At 35.6% G+C, this 17,859-nt stretch overlaps 1 protein-coding gene across 1 annotated transcript; it reads right to left on the bottom strand.

Moving 5' to 3' along the window:
- Window positions 1–13,690: 13,690 nt before the first annotated feature.
- On the bottom strand, window positions 13,691–15,725 carry LOC101003763 (olfactory receptor 52E1). Its single transcript, XM_009199770.3, has one exon. It carries the CDS (start codon window positions 14,643–14,645, stop codon window positions 13,971–13,973), a length of 675 nt encoding a protein of 224 aa, XP_009198034.3. The 5' UTR covers window positions 14,646–15,725; the 3' UTR covers window positions 13,691–13,970.
- Window positions 15,726–17,859: the final 2,134 nt, after the last annotated feature.

The following is a 17,859-nucleotide window of genomic DNA, read 5'->3' as shown; positions in this document are numbered from 1 at the left end:
AGCCATAAAAAAGGATGAGTTTGTGTCCTTTGTAGGGACATGGATGCAGCTGGAAACCATCATTCTTAGCAAACTATCACAAGAACAGAAAACCAAACACCGCATGTTCTCACTCATAGGTGGGAACTGAACAATGAGATCACTTGGACTCGGGAAGGGGAACATCACACACCGGGGCCTATCATGGGGAGGGGGGAGGGGGGAGGGATTGCATTGGGAGTTATACCTGATGTAAATGACGAGTTGATGGCTGCTGACGAGTTGATGGGTGCAGCACAGCAACATGGCACAAGTATACATATGTAACAAACCTGCACGTTATGCACATGTACCCTAGAACTTAAAGTATAATAATAATTAAAAAAATAAAATAAAATAAAAGAATATTCATCATCTCAAATATTTATTACTTGTCTTGAGAACATTTAAAATCCTATTTTCTAGCTTTTCAAACAGTAAGTTATTGTTAACTATATTGACCCTACAGTGCTATACAACACTAGTACAATTTCCTCTTATACAGTTGTAATTTTGTATCCATTAACAAGCCTCTCTTTATCCTTCCCTTTCCCATATCTTTCCCAGCCAGTAATAACCATAATTCTATTCTTTGCTTATATGAGGTCTTTTTTTATTATTTGGCTACCACGTGAGTGAGAACATATAGTATTAATTTTTCTGTGCCTGACTTATAATGTCCTCCAGGTTCATCAATAATACCACAATGACAGAATTTTATTGTTTTTTTATGACTGAATAATATTCCATTGTGTATGCATACCACATTTTTATTATCCCTCCATCTGTTGATGGAAATTTAGGTTAATCCCATATCTTGATTATTGTGAATAGTGCTGCAAGAAACATGATTGTGCAGATGCCTTTTCTATGCAGTGATTTTATTTTCTTTGAATAAATAACTACTAGTGGAACTGCTGGATCATATGGTGGTTCTAGTTTTAGTTTTTTGATAAACACTTGTACTCTTTTCCCTAATGGCTGTACTAACTTACATTCCTACAAACATTGTGTAAGAGTTCCCTTTCCTCCCCATTCTTGCTAGCATTCATTATGTTTTGTCTTTTTGGCAATTGCCATTCTAACAGGGTGAAATTATAGCTCATTGTAATTTTGATTTGCACTTATCTGATGATTAGTGGTGTTGAACATTTTTTTCATATACTTGTTCGTCATTTGTATGTCTTCTTTTGAGAAATGTCTATTCAGACATTTTGCCCATTTTTAAATCAGACTATTTTTTTCCTGTTAACTTGTTTGACTTCCTTATATATTCTGGATGTTAGTCCCTTGTTGGATGAATAGTTTGCAAATAATTCCTCCCATCCTACAAGTTTTCTCTTCATCCTGGCGATTGCTTCCCTTGCTGTGCAGAAGCTTTTTAGTTTTATTCCCATTTGCCTATTTTAGTTTTGTTACCTGTGTTTTTGTACTCTTAGCCATAAAATCTTTGGCGAGACCAATGTTCTGAAGGATTCCTCCTATGTTTTACTCTTGTAGTTGTATGGTTTCAAGTGTTATACTTAAACCTTTAATTCATTTTTAGTTAATTTTTGTATTTGGTGGGAGATAAAGGTCTACTCTTATTATTATGCATATGGATATCCGGGTTTTTTTCCAGCATCATTTATTGAAGAGGGTGTCCTTTCCCCAGTGTTTGTTCTTGACATCATTGTGGAAAATAAGTTGGCTATAAATACATGGATTTATTTCTGGGTTATCTATTCTGTTCCATTGGCCAATGGATTTGTTTTCATGCTAGTACCATGCTGCTTTTGTTACCATAACTTTGTAGATTATTTTGAAGCCAGGTAGTCTAATGTCTCCAGTTTTGTTCCTTTTTCTCAGTGATGTCTTGACTTTTTAGGGCCTTCTGTGATTCCGCACGGATTTTATTTTTTAAATTTCTGTGAATAACATCATTGATGTTTTGATAGGAATTGAATTGAATCTGTAGATTGTTATGGGTATTTTGTTCATTTTACTAATAATAATTCTTCCAATTCCTGAGCATAAGATGGCCTTCCATTTTTTTCTTGTCTGTCCTGTTCATTTTTTTTCATCAGTGTTTTGTAACAGATGTTGAATTTTACGAAATGCTTTTCCTGTGTCTGTTGAGATAATCACAGGGTTTTTTTCCCCTTATTCTCTTGACTTGATGAATCATATTAATTGGTCTGCTTATGTTGAACCATTTTTACATCCTTAGGATAAATACCACTTGATCATGGTGTATTATCTTTTGATGTGCTATTGGATTCCATTCGATAGTATTTTGTTGAGGACTTTTATATCTACATTCTTCAAGGATATTGCTTTGTTTTCTTTTTGTTCCTGTTGTGTGATTGTTTGGTTTTGGAATCATAATAATGCTGGCTTCATTGAATGATTACAAAGAACTCCTTCTTATTTTTTGGAATAATTTGAGAAGAAATGATGTTAGTTCTTTAGAAGTTTGGAATAATTTTGCAAAAAAGCCATTGGTCCTGGCTTTTCTTTGTTGGGTCTTTTTATTACTGATTCAGTCTTGTTACTAGTTACTAGTCACTTCAGGTTTTCTTTATCCTCCTGGTTCAGTCTTAATTGGTTATATTTGTCCAGTAATTTATTCGTTTTCTTAAGATTTTCCCATTTGTTGGTATACAGTTATTTATAATAGTCTCTAAAGATTATTTTTATTTCTGTGTTATTAGTTGCAGTATTTCCTATTTTTGATTCTGAGTTTATTTGTTAGGATCTTCTTTCTTTCTTTCTTAGTTTAACTAATGGATTGCCTATTTTGTTAATTTTTTCAAATAAACAATTTTTGTTTCATTTATTTTTATATTTGTTATGTCTCTTTTGTTTAGTTCTGCTATAATATTTATTATTTATTTTCTTCTACTAATTTTTCATTTTGTTTGGTCTTACTTTTCTAGATCTTGAGGTGCATGATTAGGCTGCTTATTTGAAATCTTTCTATTTTTTGATGTGGGTTTATATTGCTATAAACTTCCCTCTTAGAACTGCTTTTGCTATAACCCATAGGTTTTGGTTTATTGGTCTATTTTCTATTCTATATATGTTCTATTCTATATTCTATTTTTATATATATTCATATTCTATTTTTATTTATTCTCAGAAAATTTTTAATTTCATTCTTAATTTCTTTGTGTAACCAATGGTCTTTCAGGTGCATGTTGTCTAATTTTCATGTATTTGTACAGTTTCCAAAGTTTCTTTTTATTAATTTCTAGTTTTATTCCATTATGATATAAGTAAATACTTGGTATCTACTTGTCTATATAACTTAATATGGTTTTAATTTTTAAAATAATTATTGAGACTTGTGTTGTCACCTAATGTATGGTCTATGCTGTGATATGCTCCATGTGCTGAAGAAAATATGTATTTTACTTCTACTGGATGAAATATTCCATACATTTAGTTTAAGTTCATTGTTGCTTTGTTGATTTCTGTCTAGATGATCTCTCCATTCCTGACAGTAGGTTACTGAAATCCCCAACTATTATTACATTGCTGTCTATATCTCTATTTAGCTTTAGTAATATTTCCTTTATATATCTGGATGCTCCGGTGTTGAATATATATATTTGTTATATTTCCTTACTCAATTGGTCTTATTATTATAATATAAATACCTTCTTTGTCTCTTATATGCTTTTTGACTAAAATCTATTTTGTCAGGTACTGCCACATATTAGTGGTTTTGTTTGTGAGGAATATCTTTTTCCATCTCTTCACTTTCAGTTTATCTGTGTACTTAAGTAAAGTATGTTTCTTGTAACCAGCGTAGTGGGGTTTTACTTTTTATCCATTTTATATTTTTTTGGCGGGGGTGGAATTTAGATCACTCTCATTCAAGGTTGTTATTGATAGGTGAGGGCTTACTTCAGTAATTTTGTTGTTTCTGATTGTTTTTATAACCTTTGTTTCTTTCTTCATCTCTTACTGTTTAATTTGGCAGTTTGCTGGTTTTCTGGCCTAATAATGTTTGCTTATTTTCTCATTCTCATTTGTATGTTTGCTCTACCATTGATTTTTATACTTTTGTATGTTTTCATGTTGGTAGATATCATCATTTTACTTCCAGATTCAGTACTCCTCTGAGTATTTCTTACAGGACTTGCCCAGGGATAAATTTTCGAAGATTTTGCTTAGAAAAATAATGTCTTCCTGAGACATTATTTTTCCTACATTTCTGAAGGATAGATTTGCCAAGCGATTAGCTTGCTTTTTTCACTTCCGTCACTTCAAGTATACCATTCCATTCTCTCCTTGCCTATAAAGTTTCTCCTGAAGAAATCTGCTAAGAATCTAGGAGATTCCCTTATATTTGACTTGACGTTTTTGTCCCTCTCTCTCTTTTGAATTATCACTTTAACTATTATTTTATTTCTGAACATTTTGAGTGATTAAATATTTATTATACCATGGGCAGTTTTCCAGTGAGAATCACTGTATATATTTCTATATACATATGTAAAAATATTACATAAGAAATCAATTACTTTTGCCAGAAATATGATTTTTAATAATAATAATGGTTACTACAAATCTTTCTCTAAAAGTTGTGCCAATTCACGCTCCTACCATTTATTTTTAAGAGTTTCTTTTTAATTCAAAGTTCACTAACTCTTGCTATAATCAATCTTGATATATATATGTGTATATATACATATGCATATATATATATATATTTCTTTTTCTTTTTTTCTTCTTTATTTTTTTTAAACGGAGTCTTGCTCTATCCCCCAGGCTGGAGTCTAAGCTCCGCCTCCAGGGTTCACGTCGTTCTCCTACCTCAGCCTCCTGAGTTGCTGGGACTACAGGTGCCCGCCACCACCCTCCTCTAATTTTTTTGTATTTTTTTTAGTAGAGACGGGGTTTCACCGTGTTAGCCAGGATGATCTCTAACTCCTGACCTCGTGAATCGCCCGCCTCGGCCCCCCAAAGTACTGGAATTACAGGTGTAAGCCACCGCGCCCGGCCAATCTTGGTATTTTATTTGTTAAATACAACGTATAATTTGTGTCATATTCATTTTAATTTTTAATTTCCTGATTGCAAGTGAGAATAAGACCTATTTTAACTATTTGGACATTTGCATTAATATCATTGTTAATTTTTTCTTTACCTAAATTCTCTACCTATTTTCCATTGGGGAAATGTATCTACGTTATGTAAAGGAAAGGTTAAGTAGAAAGAGTGAGGGTGAAAGTGAATGAGGTATATGAGAATGCTGACAGAAACACAAATGTAGATAAAAGCACACAAAGGGTTTTTTAGAGAAAAAGGGGGAAATACGTTAAAATGCATTCGCCCAAGGAGTATATACATAAATCTAATTTTAATTAGAACAGGGTAACATGGAGAAAGTCTGGTTATGTTAATTTTCTTTTTTCAGGTAAGGGTTCTTTTGCTTTGTGTAAGTGCATTGGAGAAGGGTTAACTAATAAGAGAAAGTCTTTAATTTGGGTAAGCTTCTTTATGGAATTTAAAAATGGTGAGGGGGAGAGCTTTCAAGAAGTAGTCATATTCAAATTAATAGTGATTGTATTTTCCAGTATTATATACAGAATCATTGCCATTCTCTGTATTTTCACAAGTATAGACTGTCACTTAATTATGGCAATTCATCCTTTTAATGGCATATGGGAGTTCCAGAATCAGTGTCTGAACTAGAAACTAGGTTTATCACTTACCAGTTATATAACCTTATACAAGTTACTTAAACTCTCCTTATCTAAAAAGGTGAATAAAATTTATATGAGTTAATACATAAAATGTTCTCAGGAAAATACCTGAGTCATAATCAGTGACTGACTAACTTAGAAATGCTACTTATTCTATTATTACATAAATTTTTAATAATCTTATTTTTCTACACTCCTGTTTTCTCCAGTATATGTCTTAATTCAGAAATAATATTCCTTAGACTTTCCAAAGCTCCCTTGACACATGTAGCCGTTTTTATGTTTAAAAGGGAATATCTATCCCTATAGACACTGAAAGTCAAATAGCCAAATTAAGCAATAACTTTGGGTATGAAATTTCAAACATAGATTAAGAAGCTAAATTAAGTTTCATAATTTCAATTCAACATTGAAGTCCAGTCTGCTATACATATTCCAAACCAGACTGCATTGTACTCTGACTTAAGGGTTATTTTTCCTGATCCTAGAGACCCTATAATCTACAGATATCTATAATAGTAAAGAGAGTGTCTGATGAACATTATCAATTGTGTTTCTAAAAAGAAAAAAACAAAACAAACACATAAAACAAAAGAACTGGCTATTAGAGGATGAAGATGGTTTTCAAAATGTTGTTCTAGCAGTGCCCTTTTTGCGGTAGAGTAACTCTGTAATAATATATGACTCTGTCCAATAATTAAATAATTTCTATCTAAATGTTTTATAGACATTATAATTTCTCCATGGCCTACAGTTCCCTGTACTTTAACTTTCTTAACCCACTAGATTTCAAAGTGTATTAACTTTTTTGTTTTTGAGGAAAAATTTATGAAGAGAAAGTAAAAACATTTGACTCTTGTTATGTCACCATACAATAAAACCGATGCACATCCATCAACCTTTATTTTTATTGGCATTCCTGGATTGGAAGCTGCACACATCTGGATCTCCATCCCCTTTTGTGTGGTTTACCTGTTGGCCCTACTGGTAAACTGCTCTCTTCTCTTTATCATCAAGACAGAGCCCAGCTTCCATGAGCCAATGTACCTCTTCCTCTGCATGCTGGCTGTAGCTGATCTTGTTGTGTGTTCTACAGCTGTGCCCAAACTTCTCAGTGTCTTCTGGTTCCATGATGGAGAGATTCGCTTTGAAGCCTGCCTCACTCAAGTGTTCCTGATTCACTCTTGCTCCACCATGGAATCTGGCTTCTTCCTGGCCATGGCTTTTGACAAATATGTGGCCATTTGTAATCCATTAAGACATTCAGTTATTCTGACACATGCTGTAATTGGGAGAATGAGCCTAAGCTGTTGTACTCAGGGGCATAGCGCTTCTCAGTCCTCACCCTTTCCTACTACGCTGGCTTGCCTACTGCAGAACCCATATCATTTCTCACACCTACTGTGAGTTCATGGCCCTCATCAGGATTGACTGTGCTGAGACAAAATTCCGCAGAGCCTACAGCCTCATTGTTGCCTTCCTTACTGGGGGAGTGGACTTTATATTGATCATTTGTCCTTACGTCCTCATACTCCACACTGTCTTCCAGCTCCCATCCAAAGATGCCTGGCTCAAATCTTTGGGCACCTGTGGCTCCCATGTCTGCGTCATCTTGGTATCCTATACTCCAGCCTTCTTCTCTTTTCTCACCCACAGGTTTGGGCACCATGTGGCTTCCCATTTTCACATAATTGTGACCAACACCTATCTTCTTGTCCCACCCATGGTGAACCCCATTATCTATGGGGTAAGAACCAAAAGGATTCGAGACAGGTTCCTTAAAGTTTTCAGTTTTTCAAAACCTCTAAGTAAATAATTTTTGTTGGTGAGAAATATCTGAAAAAAACATTGTATTATCTTAGAATGTAACATCTTTCTATTAAGGCCCTCTTTTAATAATGATAAAACTAAGATTTTTCTGTGGAAAGTAACTTATTCAAACATAATTGTAAGTTTAAACAGATATAAGTATAGATTTTCTATGCACTTCAGAAATATTTACCAAGTAGTGGGATTACTTGATATTTGAATCTTGTCAGACTGTTTAAAATTAATAATTTGAATAATATGACTGTCAAACTGTGTATTTCCAAGTTTCAACTGGCATAACTATCTGAATCTTGCCATTATAGAAGATATCAATCTGAACATATTTGGAAACTGGATTAATAAAAGAAGAGGAGGGTTTGGGTCATGGGGCAGAGGAAAGGAAAAAAAAAAGAAGAGGAGGCTATGGGAAATTCTGACTTTGAACTGTGTCATTTTTGGGACTATTTTGACAACACTTTGGAGTTTATTCTAAAATGCAGCAATTATTTTTCAGTGTATTCCTACATCGTTTCCCCTTCCCCCTTTTTAAGGAAATCTTACTTTATTATTAACTCTTTCTGATATATGATGACTAAATATGATGATTAAACTTGCTTAACAAAATGTGTGATGAATTTTATTCATTTTTCATGTGTCAATAAAAATGTCTTAATGTTTTCAACTGATAAAAGCCTAGTGTCCCTCCCTGAAATCTTAAACATTTAAAACACTGAGATCATATGTTTTATATATAATAAAAAATATTCAGTTTGAGCTTATTAGCAACATTTGGCCACTTAAATTATATGACTCTACATATTTTATATTCTCATGATATTTTCTTCATCTAAAAAGATTATTCTGTATTCACTATTCTGGATACAGATATGTCAAAAATTTTCAAAAGGAAGAAGCATTTGTTTTTTTTGGTTTTTGGTTTTTTTTTTTTTTTGAGACAGAGCCTCGATCTGTCATCCAGGCTGGAGTGCAGTGGCGAGATCTCGGCTCACTGCAAGCTCTGCCTCCTGGGTTCACGCCATTCTCCTACCTCAGCCTCCCGAATAGCTGGGACTACAGGCGCCGGCCATCACGGCCGGCTAATTTTTGGTATTTTTAGTAGAGACGGGGTTTCACCTTGTTAGCCAGGGTGGTCTCAATCTCCTGACCTCATGATTCGCCCGCCTCAGCCTCGCAAAAGTACCGGGTTTTCGGGACCGGCCAAACTATTTTTATATAATGCCTATTATCCTTCCTTGTGATGTCCAGAATGGTATTGTTCATTTCAATCCTGACAGGCTGTTTAGCTAAGATATATAAAGGTTATGACAATCATTATCTTGAGACAGATGTATTCTAAGTAGAACTGTTTATCAAAGTGTTATTTTCTCAAAATAAACAAAACAAAGCAAAAAATTCATGGGGAATCATTAGAGGCAGTAAGAAGAAGGAGGAGGAGGAGGAGAGACGTTTAAAATCAACATGATGTATAATCATAGATTTTTGGTTGACCATGTATGTCTTATCATAAGGTTTACTTTTTTTGTTTGTTTGCCACAGTTCATCCTTCTTGACTGAAGTTCTTTCTTTCTCAAGTACACAATTCAGCGCTTTCTTGAGAGTCTTTTGGTGCTAAGTTCTCTGTTATATGTTCATCTAAAGATTTCATTATTTTACCCTCATTCCTGAAGGATATTTTTCTAGCTACATAATTCTACTTTCCAGTTATTACATTCTTTTAGTCTTTTGAAGTCATTTTCCATAATCTTCTAAAATCTATTTTTGCTTTTAATCAGTGTGTGGTGGGCCAAATTACCATGAATTTGTAGGTAATTATGCGTTCTCTGTGATCATTATTAAATCTTGATGCTTTTTTTGGTATATATAGTTTCACGTGGATAAATCTTACAGGCATTAGAGTAAGTGGTACAACACCGACAGAACTCTACATACTGTGTGGGAGTTTGCTCATGTGAAACTAGAGAAGGAAAAACCGAAATGGGGGTAGTGTTCTGTCACTTGTGTTGTTAACGCTCTCTAGGTAACTTGTATATGCAGCTAAAATTGAGCAAATTAAGGCACAGAGAAGTTATTAATAGTTGACCACTAGAAAAATATTTTAGTCAAGTTCTTCACCCCTCAAGCTAAAAATTATGTAGAGAATAAATATTATTAAACAGGTCCACAGCTCTTTACTGTACATTCTGTATGCATAATCAGTTAACCCTCACAATATTTTTGGGGTTAATTATCATAAAAATCCAGATAATAGGCCGGGAGCAGTGGCTCACACCTGTAATCCCAGCACTTTGGGAGGCTAAGGCGGACAGATCACGAGGTCAGGAGATCGAGACCACAGTGAAATCCCGTCTCTACTAAAAATACAAAACATTAGCCGGGCGCGGTGGCGCTAGCCTGTAGTCCCAGCAACTCGGAAGGCTGAGGCAGGAGAATGGCCTGAACCCAGGAGGCAGAGCTTGCAGTGAGCCGAGATCGCGCCACTGCACTCCAGCCTGGGCAACAGAGTGAGACTCCATCTCAAAAAAAAAAAAAAAAAAGAAAAGAAATCCAGCTAATAAATAGCTCAGCACACTCATATTTGGTGGGTTACTGAATAGAGAACCTGGGATTTGAAGTCTATCTCTAAAGAAATAACTTTTCTGTAATCTCGCAACGATTTTATATACAACTGAATGTCATTGAATGGGGCTTTCAGGAACACAGCTTCTCACAGACTCAAGTGTCAAATTTGTGACTACCGCTCATACCATTCTCCATGACCACCTTCACTTTAGTTAGATTCATTTAGTCAGTGTTTAGTTACCAACCAGAAGTCGCTGGAAATACAATTATACTTAGGGCAACGTTTGTAATCACTTGCAGCGTCTCAGTGGTGGACACATAAAATGTAACCTCTCAATTTCTGAAGAGATTGAGATAAAATAAAATAATGAAGGATGAATTCCAGATATAATATTTCTTAGTGATTAAAATTATTGTAAAGGACTTTGTTTGGCTTGAGAGCCAGTGAACACTGTAACTAACCCCCAGAGTTAGGCATATATTTCTCATGAGAATGGGAAGACTTACCACGTGGCAGAGTGTGAGGAAACACGTATAACTTCTTTAGAAAGCCTTACTACCAAAAGAGTGTGTGTGTTTGAGGGGAGGGGTGCTTAATTAAATTTACTCAGTTTGTGCTTGCCAAATTTGCAAGTCTACTACCTTTCTCATTATTCTTATCATTCTCCCTAGCACATAGTGAATCAGCATATATAGAAAGGATGGGATTTATAACTTGAACATGAAGAGTGGGGAGAAACATTTTGCTCCAGTAGTTTGATAAAGTTGATTCAGATACATAAATACTTCAGTATAACATGTAACATTTATACAGTGCTGACATTCCTCTAGTCCATTCTGAATTTTTAGATCCCTTAACCTCAGTAATTCCTCCTGCAAACTGACAAGATTTCTAATATTGATATGCTTATTTTACAAATAAGAAAACAGAGACTCACCAAAATTAGTTGATTTTTCCAGTCACAGAGATGGTAAAGTTGGAGCCAGGATTTGAACCTAAGGGGTGTGACACTAGATTTACACTCTTACCCACTATACTGTATAGAAATAGTAATAGTTCCTGAATACAAGACATCAGGAATATCAGGTAAGTAAAAACAAAGTTTGCTGTGGTTTAGGCCAAGTCAGAGGTGTGTGTGTGTGTGTATGTGTGTGTAGAGGTATAGAGGTAGTGCCGTTCAGCTTTGGGTTGGCCAATTCTGGATGCAACTACCTCTCTTTCTAAAGGTGATCCTAGTATTTCCTTTTTGCGATCAACTGATTATTATTAATCAACTTTCAACTTTCTGGAGTGATAGTTCTCAAATTTAGAATGCTTGAAGTCTCTTAAAAATAGAGATTGCTTGAGTCTACTCTAAGGCAATCAGATTCAAAAGTTCTGTGGTGATTTCCATAACATCTGCTTTTCAACAATCATCGTAATATTTATGATTCAGTGGTTCACAGCCCATCCTTGGAAAAATAGTTATAGGGAGTTACCAATGGATATAGATGCCCTTCCACTTAAATGCTACAGCATGCTTTAAAATTTCTACAAGGGCTTCTTGTTTTTATTTAGCATGTATACATTGGAAGACCATTGCTCTCAAAACCTTATGGCCAAAAAGAAGTGTACAATAAAAAAAGAAAAAAACTCGCAATTTTCTTGGACTGATCAAATAGTTAAAATCACAGAGCAACCAACTAATTCTAACTTAAAGAAAGATAGGCAACTTCAAGAAAGGATGGAACATGACCCCTAGCTTATTAGGGGCAGATGTCAGATTCTACACAAGCCAGTAAAAAGGGTTTACTAAAAGTTTAAAGCAAATTCCTCAAAGTGAAGTGTAGACTTCTGTGATAATATGAAACGAGGGAATTCATTCCCACTCATGTTGTCCTCCCTAGGCTTCTACCAAGTAATGGTGAGAAAGACTGGAGGCAGGACTGCCTGAAAAAGGCTTCCTCATGGAACAGACCTGGTAAAGGGGAATAGCAACCACAGAAGGATGGGAATCACACTTCACCCAGTTCCTTCTTTCTCCTCTTCCCTGAGGAGCGAATGCCTTCAGCCACCAGGGGAACAGAACATGTGAAGACCATTGCTGCTTATAGGAGCAGAAATAAATTCTATAACCACAGCATGAATCAGGATCAGCTGGAATCTCCTGCAGCTTAGGGAGGGGCAGAATCACTCACCTAGAACTTTTCACCTCCAAGACCCAGGAACATGGTGCCAGCCTAAGATTAAGGCTGAACCAATACAACAGAATAAATGAATAGGTAAACGATGAGTTCAATCTCACAGTTGGGGTGCAGGAAAAGTCTATAATTATGTAATTATAATGTGTAATTATAATGCCTATAAATACACAGTGCAACTGATTGTTTTTTTCATAGATTTTCTAGTCCAGGGTATAATGTTAATTAATACATATCTCCCCTAAGAATATTTGACATTATATTTTCCATCATAATAACAATAAGTAGGTTTTTTTTTTCTACAGTGCACCCTACAGAATATGTGTCATGGGACGGCCTAAGACGGGCACTCTGACACCAATCTTGATTGAAAGTTTCAAATGAGTATTTGAAGATTAAAAACTCTGACAGGTCCTGCAATAAATATATTGCTAGAATGTTGGAATTTTCCAAATTTCATAAGCACATTTTCCCTCGAATCTTTTATCCATAATGTCAATAATGTCACATGTACCTGGATAGCACTGAATTATATGACATGGAACTAAACTTTCATTAAAAAAAAAAACAACAAAAAACAATAACAACAACAAAAAACACTTAGGTAGTGATAGACCTAGAACATACTTGAACTTTTGACATTCCATAAAAGTGAAACTTCTCTAAGGGATGGCAAAAAAAAAGACACATAAACAATATTGTTTGGAAAAGAACAGTTTGTTTTCAAAGAACTATCAGTAAGTTAGATTTTATAAAAACTTGCCCACCAAGTAAAAAAATACAGCATGTCTTCTTTTTTTCCCCCCCAAATAAAAAAGACTGCAAATTTACTAAGATTTCAAAATTTCTGCTATTCTCTTTATGGTAGAAGACCTCCATGGCTATCATGTTAACAGTATCAATTTTATACCTTCCAACATTATTATGGTAAAGTCAAAAACAACATTATTTTTAATAGTCCAGGTATATGGAAAATCCCCCAATGTTTCTTGTATAGAACCAGCACTAATCGAGAAGACTCGATATTTTTGTTTAAACTCAGCATATAAATGGCTTTATAGTGTTTTGTTTGTTTGCTTGTTTCTGGTATTTCGTTCAAGTTTGCTTTAAACTGACAATGATCATGCTATGCTCAGTCATAAAGGATGCGGGACAAAGTGTTCATATTCTTCCATATTAGGAATCTGAATCATTTGCAAACAGTGGAATATCAGAAAACATTTTTATTTATCCATTTGACATGAGCTTAACTTTCCATTTGTGGGTAGCACCTGCCAAAAGATTTCCATTTTCAGTCCTTCCCTAAGATGGTCTTAAATACTTTCCAAATATTCTGTTTTTATTTTGAACATAGAAAATTAGTGCCACTTTCATTGTAAATATGATTATTTATGATATTGATAAATAATCTGATATTTATAAATGAGCTATGTTTTATTTATTGGAAAACATTTTCAGCACTTGTGCTCTAATCTGTTTTGTTCTGACACCATAAATTACAGGGTTGAGAGCAGGTGGAATGACTACATAGAAATTAGCCAGAAGGATGTGGATAAAGCGAGGTATATTCTCACCAAACCTATGGGTCATGAATGAGAAAAATGCAGGGGTATAGAAAGTCAACATGACATACACATGAGAACCACAGGTGCTGAGTGCCTTGAGTCATGCATCATGTGAAGAAAGTCAAAATACAGCATGAAGGATCTGTACATAGGAAATGACAATTGCTATGATGTCAAAGACCAGGATAGAGATAGTACATAAGCCATAGATGATGTTGACCCTGATGCTGGCACAAGACAAGCGGGCAATGCCCACGTGCTCACAGTAAGTGTGAGGAATAATTTGGTGTCCACAAAATGGAAGCCTTAGGATGAGTAGAGCAAAGGGTAAGGCAAAGGCTAACAGTCTCAGAAGGATGGCCAGTGCCATAACTGACACCACCTTGTTTGTCAGCACCAACGTGTAGCGAAGAGGGTCACAGATGGCCACATAGCGATCATAGGCCATGGCTACAAGCACAACTGATTCCATGCCAGTGCACAGGTGGATGAAGAACATCTGGGTAAGGCATCCTTCAAAGGAGATTTCTCTCGGGGTAAACCAGAAGATGCCAAGCATTTTAGGGATGGTGGATGTAGACAGACCCAGATCAATAGACAACAGAGTGGCCAGGAAGTAGAACATGGGCTGATGGAGACTACTCTCAGTCTGAATCATAAAAAGCATGGTGATATTCCCAAGGACAGCTGTCAGGAACACAACAAAGAAAGGAAATCCAATCCAGAGATGCATACTTTCCAGCCCAGGAATTCCCAGAAGAAGGAAAGAGTAGGGATGAAATAGAGTGGTAATCATTGAGGCTGTTCTTCTGGGAACTTTTTATACTAAAATATATCATAGACTGAATGTCTGTCATTCATTGAGTTTGTCTTATCCTCGCTTAGTGCACAGAGAAAACAAATAAATCAGTGAAACTAATATCTATGATATTTCTGCATCATAGAGGCTTCAAAGTATGTACAATTTAATGGTAATATGTGGCCCAAAGATTTCAGTGTACTTCATTAGATCCATTCAAGTAAATTCAATATTTTAGTTCAACAAACAGTAATTATCTACCACATATGTACCAGATTATATGCTGAGACTGATCGCAAAAGATGAACTAAAGAACGTTTATTTTCTGATGCAACATAGTGGTTTAAATTTAGTGTTAGTAATTGTAACAGTTACGCAAATCAGCAATGTAAACTTATAAAATATTGGTGAGATAAAATTGTTCCCTTACTACTTCAGAAGCACAAAAGATTCTCCTGAAAATATTTTAACCTTATTTCATGGAAAAACTGTTTAATTCACAAATATACATGTTATGGACAAATAAGTAGATACATGATTTAAATATGACCAGACCCATTATAGTTCACATTTATGAGCCAAGCATAGGTAATCCACTCTTCAAAGAAACCACAAATGTATCGAACTGGAACAGTCTAAGATAATTTTGGATGTGTGCAGGTGTTTTATTGTTTAAGTCTGCAAGTCTTTCTCATTCCACAGTCAGCTTCCAATCTCTCCTTTCTTGTGGGTGCAAATATTATAGGAACCCTGCTTTGAGGTTTTATTATTGAAACCTCGTACTCTGGATAACCCTCTCAGGATAATCTTCTTACTCTGGATCTACTTAAGGTGGAATGAACATATCCCTCTTCATTTCAGATCTGGTGATTGTAAAGGTAAACTGAGGCTGGAGCCAAACCGGGAACGAAGACACAAGGCAAATGGCAGTGAGAATAGCTTTTATTAGGGCTTGCGGGCGAGGTTCCTCGGTCCAAAGGCATGGGCCGAGGAAGTCGCGCTGAGGGAGGAGGGTAGGGGCTTTTTATAGCCAGAGAGGTAGGGAAGCTGGTTGTGCAAACAGGGCCTGGGGGGTCTTGAAACTACTTGGGCAGGAGTTGAGTAAGGGTCATGAGGAAGGGGTCTTTGGAAACTGTCAACCGAAACTGCTGTTTACGAACTTGTGGAATGCAGGTGAGCTGCAGGTCATGGGGGAGTGTGGTTGCCCAGCCGGAACTCTGACGCATGTAAGTCTGTGGGTGTGGACAAGGGTAAAGGGAGTCTTTAACAAAAGGCCTGCTACCCAGGGTAACGCCGCCATGTTGGATCTAGATTCCTGCCTAACAGTGATTAACCTTGCTACTTCTAATTGTCTTTCTGCTGACAACTGTCAAGAAAGAAACAGATTTACAAACATGCACACATACAAACATTAATGTTCAAGTTTATGAAACATCACAGAGTTGTCAGGCAAAGTGAGTTAATTTGTACACACCACTTCTTGATAGTGAGTCTAGTATTTGTTTTGCTATATTAAGTATTACTATGATGTATCTCATCTTTATAAAACTGTGATCAAGCACACTGTGATCAAGAACTCTTTCTCTTTCACACACTAGTATGTGTGTGCACGTGCGTGTGCATGCACATGTGTGTGTCTTGGAAGGGTGCACTGCAGCTTGGGTCTTGGACAAATTTCTTAAGAAATCTTAGAAGGTAGAAATTGATCCAGGTATAGGAAGAAGAAAAGGAAATTGAGTTAAGATAATTATTCCAAAACAAGCAAATTGGGAAACAGAAGAGGAATAACTCAGAAAAGAATAACTATTTAGAAAACTATCCTAATTTCATCAGGGGTGACTATATGCAAGATGTGATGTTGTAATTGAGGAGATTGGTGAAAGAGATGTGACAAAATCCTATGTTCAGATTTCTTCTTTGTGAGTTTGGTTTAGCTAACTTAACAGGGCCCAGTATGTGAAAATGGAATAATGTTTAGAAACCAACACTAGGAATTGAGTTCATGTTTTGTTTCTCATTGCCATGTAATATTGAATAAATTATTTTTCTTCTCTGAGATTCCTTACCTATCAAATGAGAGTAAACTTCCTGCATCGCAAGAGCTTTACAAGCGATTTCTGACTCGAGATGGCTCATCAAAAAATTGTATTACAGTTATTGCTTATCCTATTGATAATGACAACGTAAAAAGCTGTAGTGAATTTGTTTATACAGCTTGTCAGGTAATCCTTTACATAATTTAGCAGACATTCAATCCTGATACTCACTTTATCTGCATATAAATATTTTGGTAGCATTTTTAATCCAGTGCAAATTATTATTCTTATCATTTGACAGTTACACAAAAATTGCACCACACATTTGGAAATTGCACCACTGAAAAATGATTGGGACTACCTTTTGTCAGAGAAAGACAGCATGTAATTTGGTTGTGTTATACTGGAGAGGGATAATTTCTGAATGGTTTAAGGTAACTTCATTTCTGGTTTTTTTCTCCATGTCAAACCTGGGCCTGTGCCGGGGCCATTTATCTAATCTTTAGATTAAGTTAGAAGGACTAAAGGAGAGAGAACAGTGAGAAATACACAGAAAACATGAAGAGAAGGAACTTTGATAGATCACTACATGGCTGTGAAGAGCTCAAGTGCATAGAATGGCAAAAGTATCAAAAGATGTAAGAGCTTCCCACAGAGATTGTGTAAGATGTATCAGAAAGAATTGAAGGTAGTAGTTGCTCAAGTGTATATGAAATTATGCCAACACATTCTTACAGTAAGCTCCCTTATCCACTTCCCTCAATAAGAAGGTTTTCTTTTCTTTCCCCTATTTTATCACCTTCTGCTCTTTTCATTGTTCTCAGCCACAGATCAGAATCCATACTTCCAAAATGTTACTTACCGCAGAGACACCAGCAGAAGTAAGCAAATCTCCCTTCACATTATTCTGAATTCCATTTGCTTAGGCGGGTGGTGTTTTGTACTGTGGTCACAACATCCAGAGTGAGATCTTTGCAACACCCTATATTGGAACACCCTAGAGGTAATGGGACCTGCAGAGCTCTGAGCTTAGTATTAACCCTTTCCTGTGAAATTGAATGTTACTGGACATAGACAACCCATGTTCTGATTCTGAGACCAGATTCTGAAATATAGGATTATCTTATTTCCAAGGGTAAAATTAATATTTTTAAAATATATATTATTATTTTAAA

The sequence above is a fragment of the Papio anubis genome, chromosome 12, assembly GCF_008728515.1.
Source record: "Papio anubis isolate 15944 chromosome 12, Panubis1.0, whole genome shotgun sequence".
NCBI classification, from domain to species: domain Eukaryota; kingdom Metazoa; phylum Chordata; class Mammalia; order Primates; family Cercopithecidae; genus Papio; species Papio anubis.
This window is presented reverse-complemented; position numbering and strand designations above follow the sequence as displayed.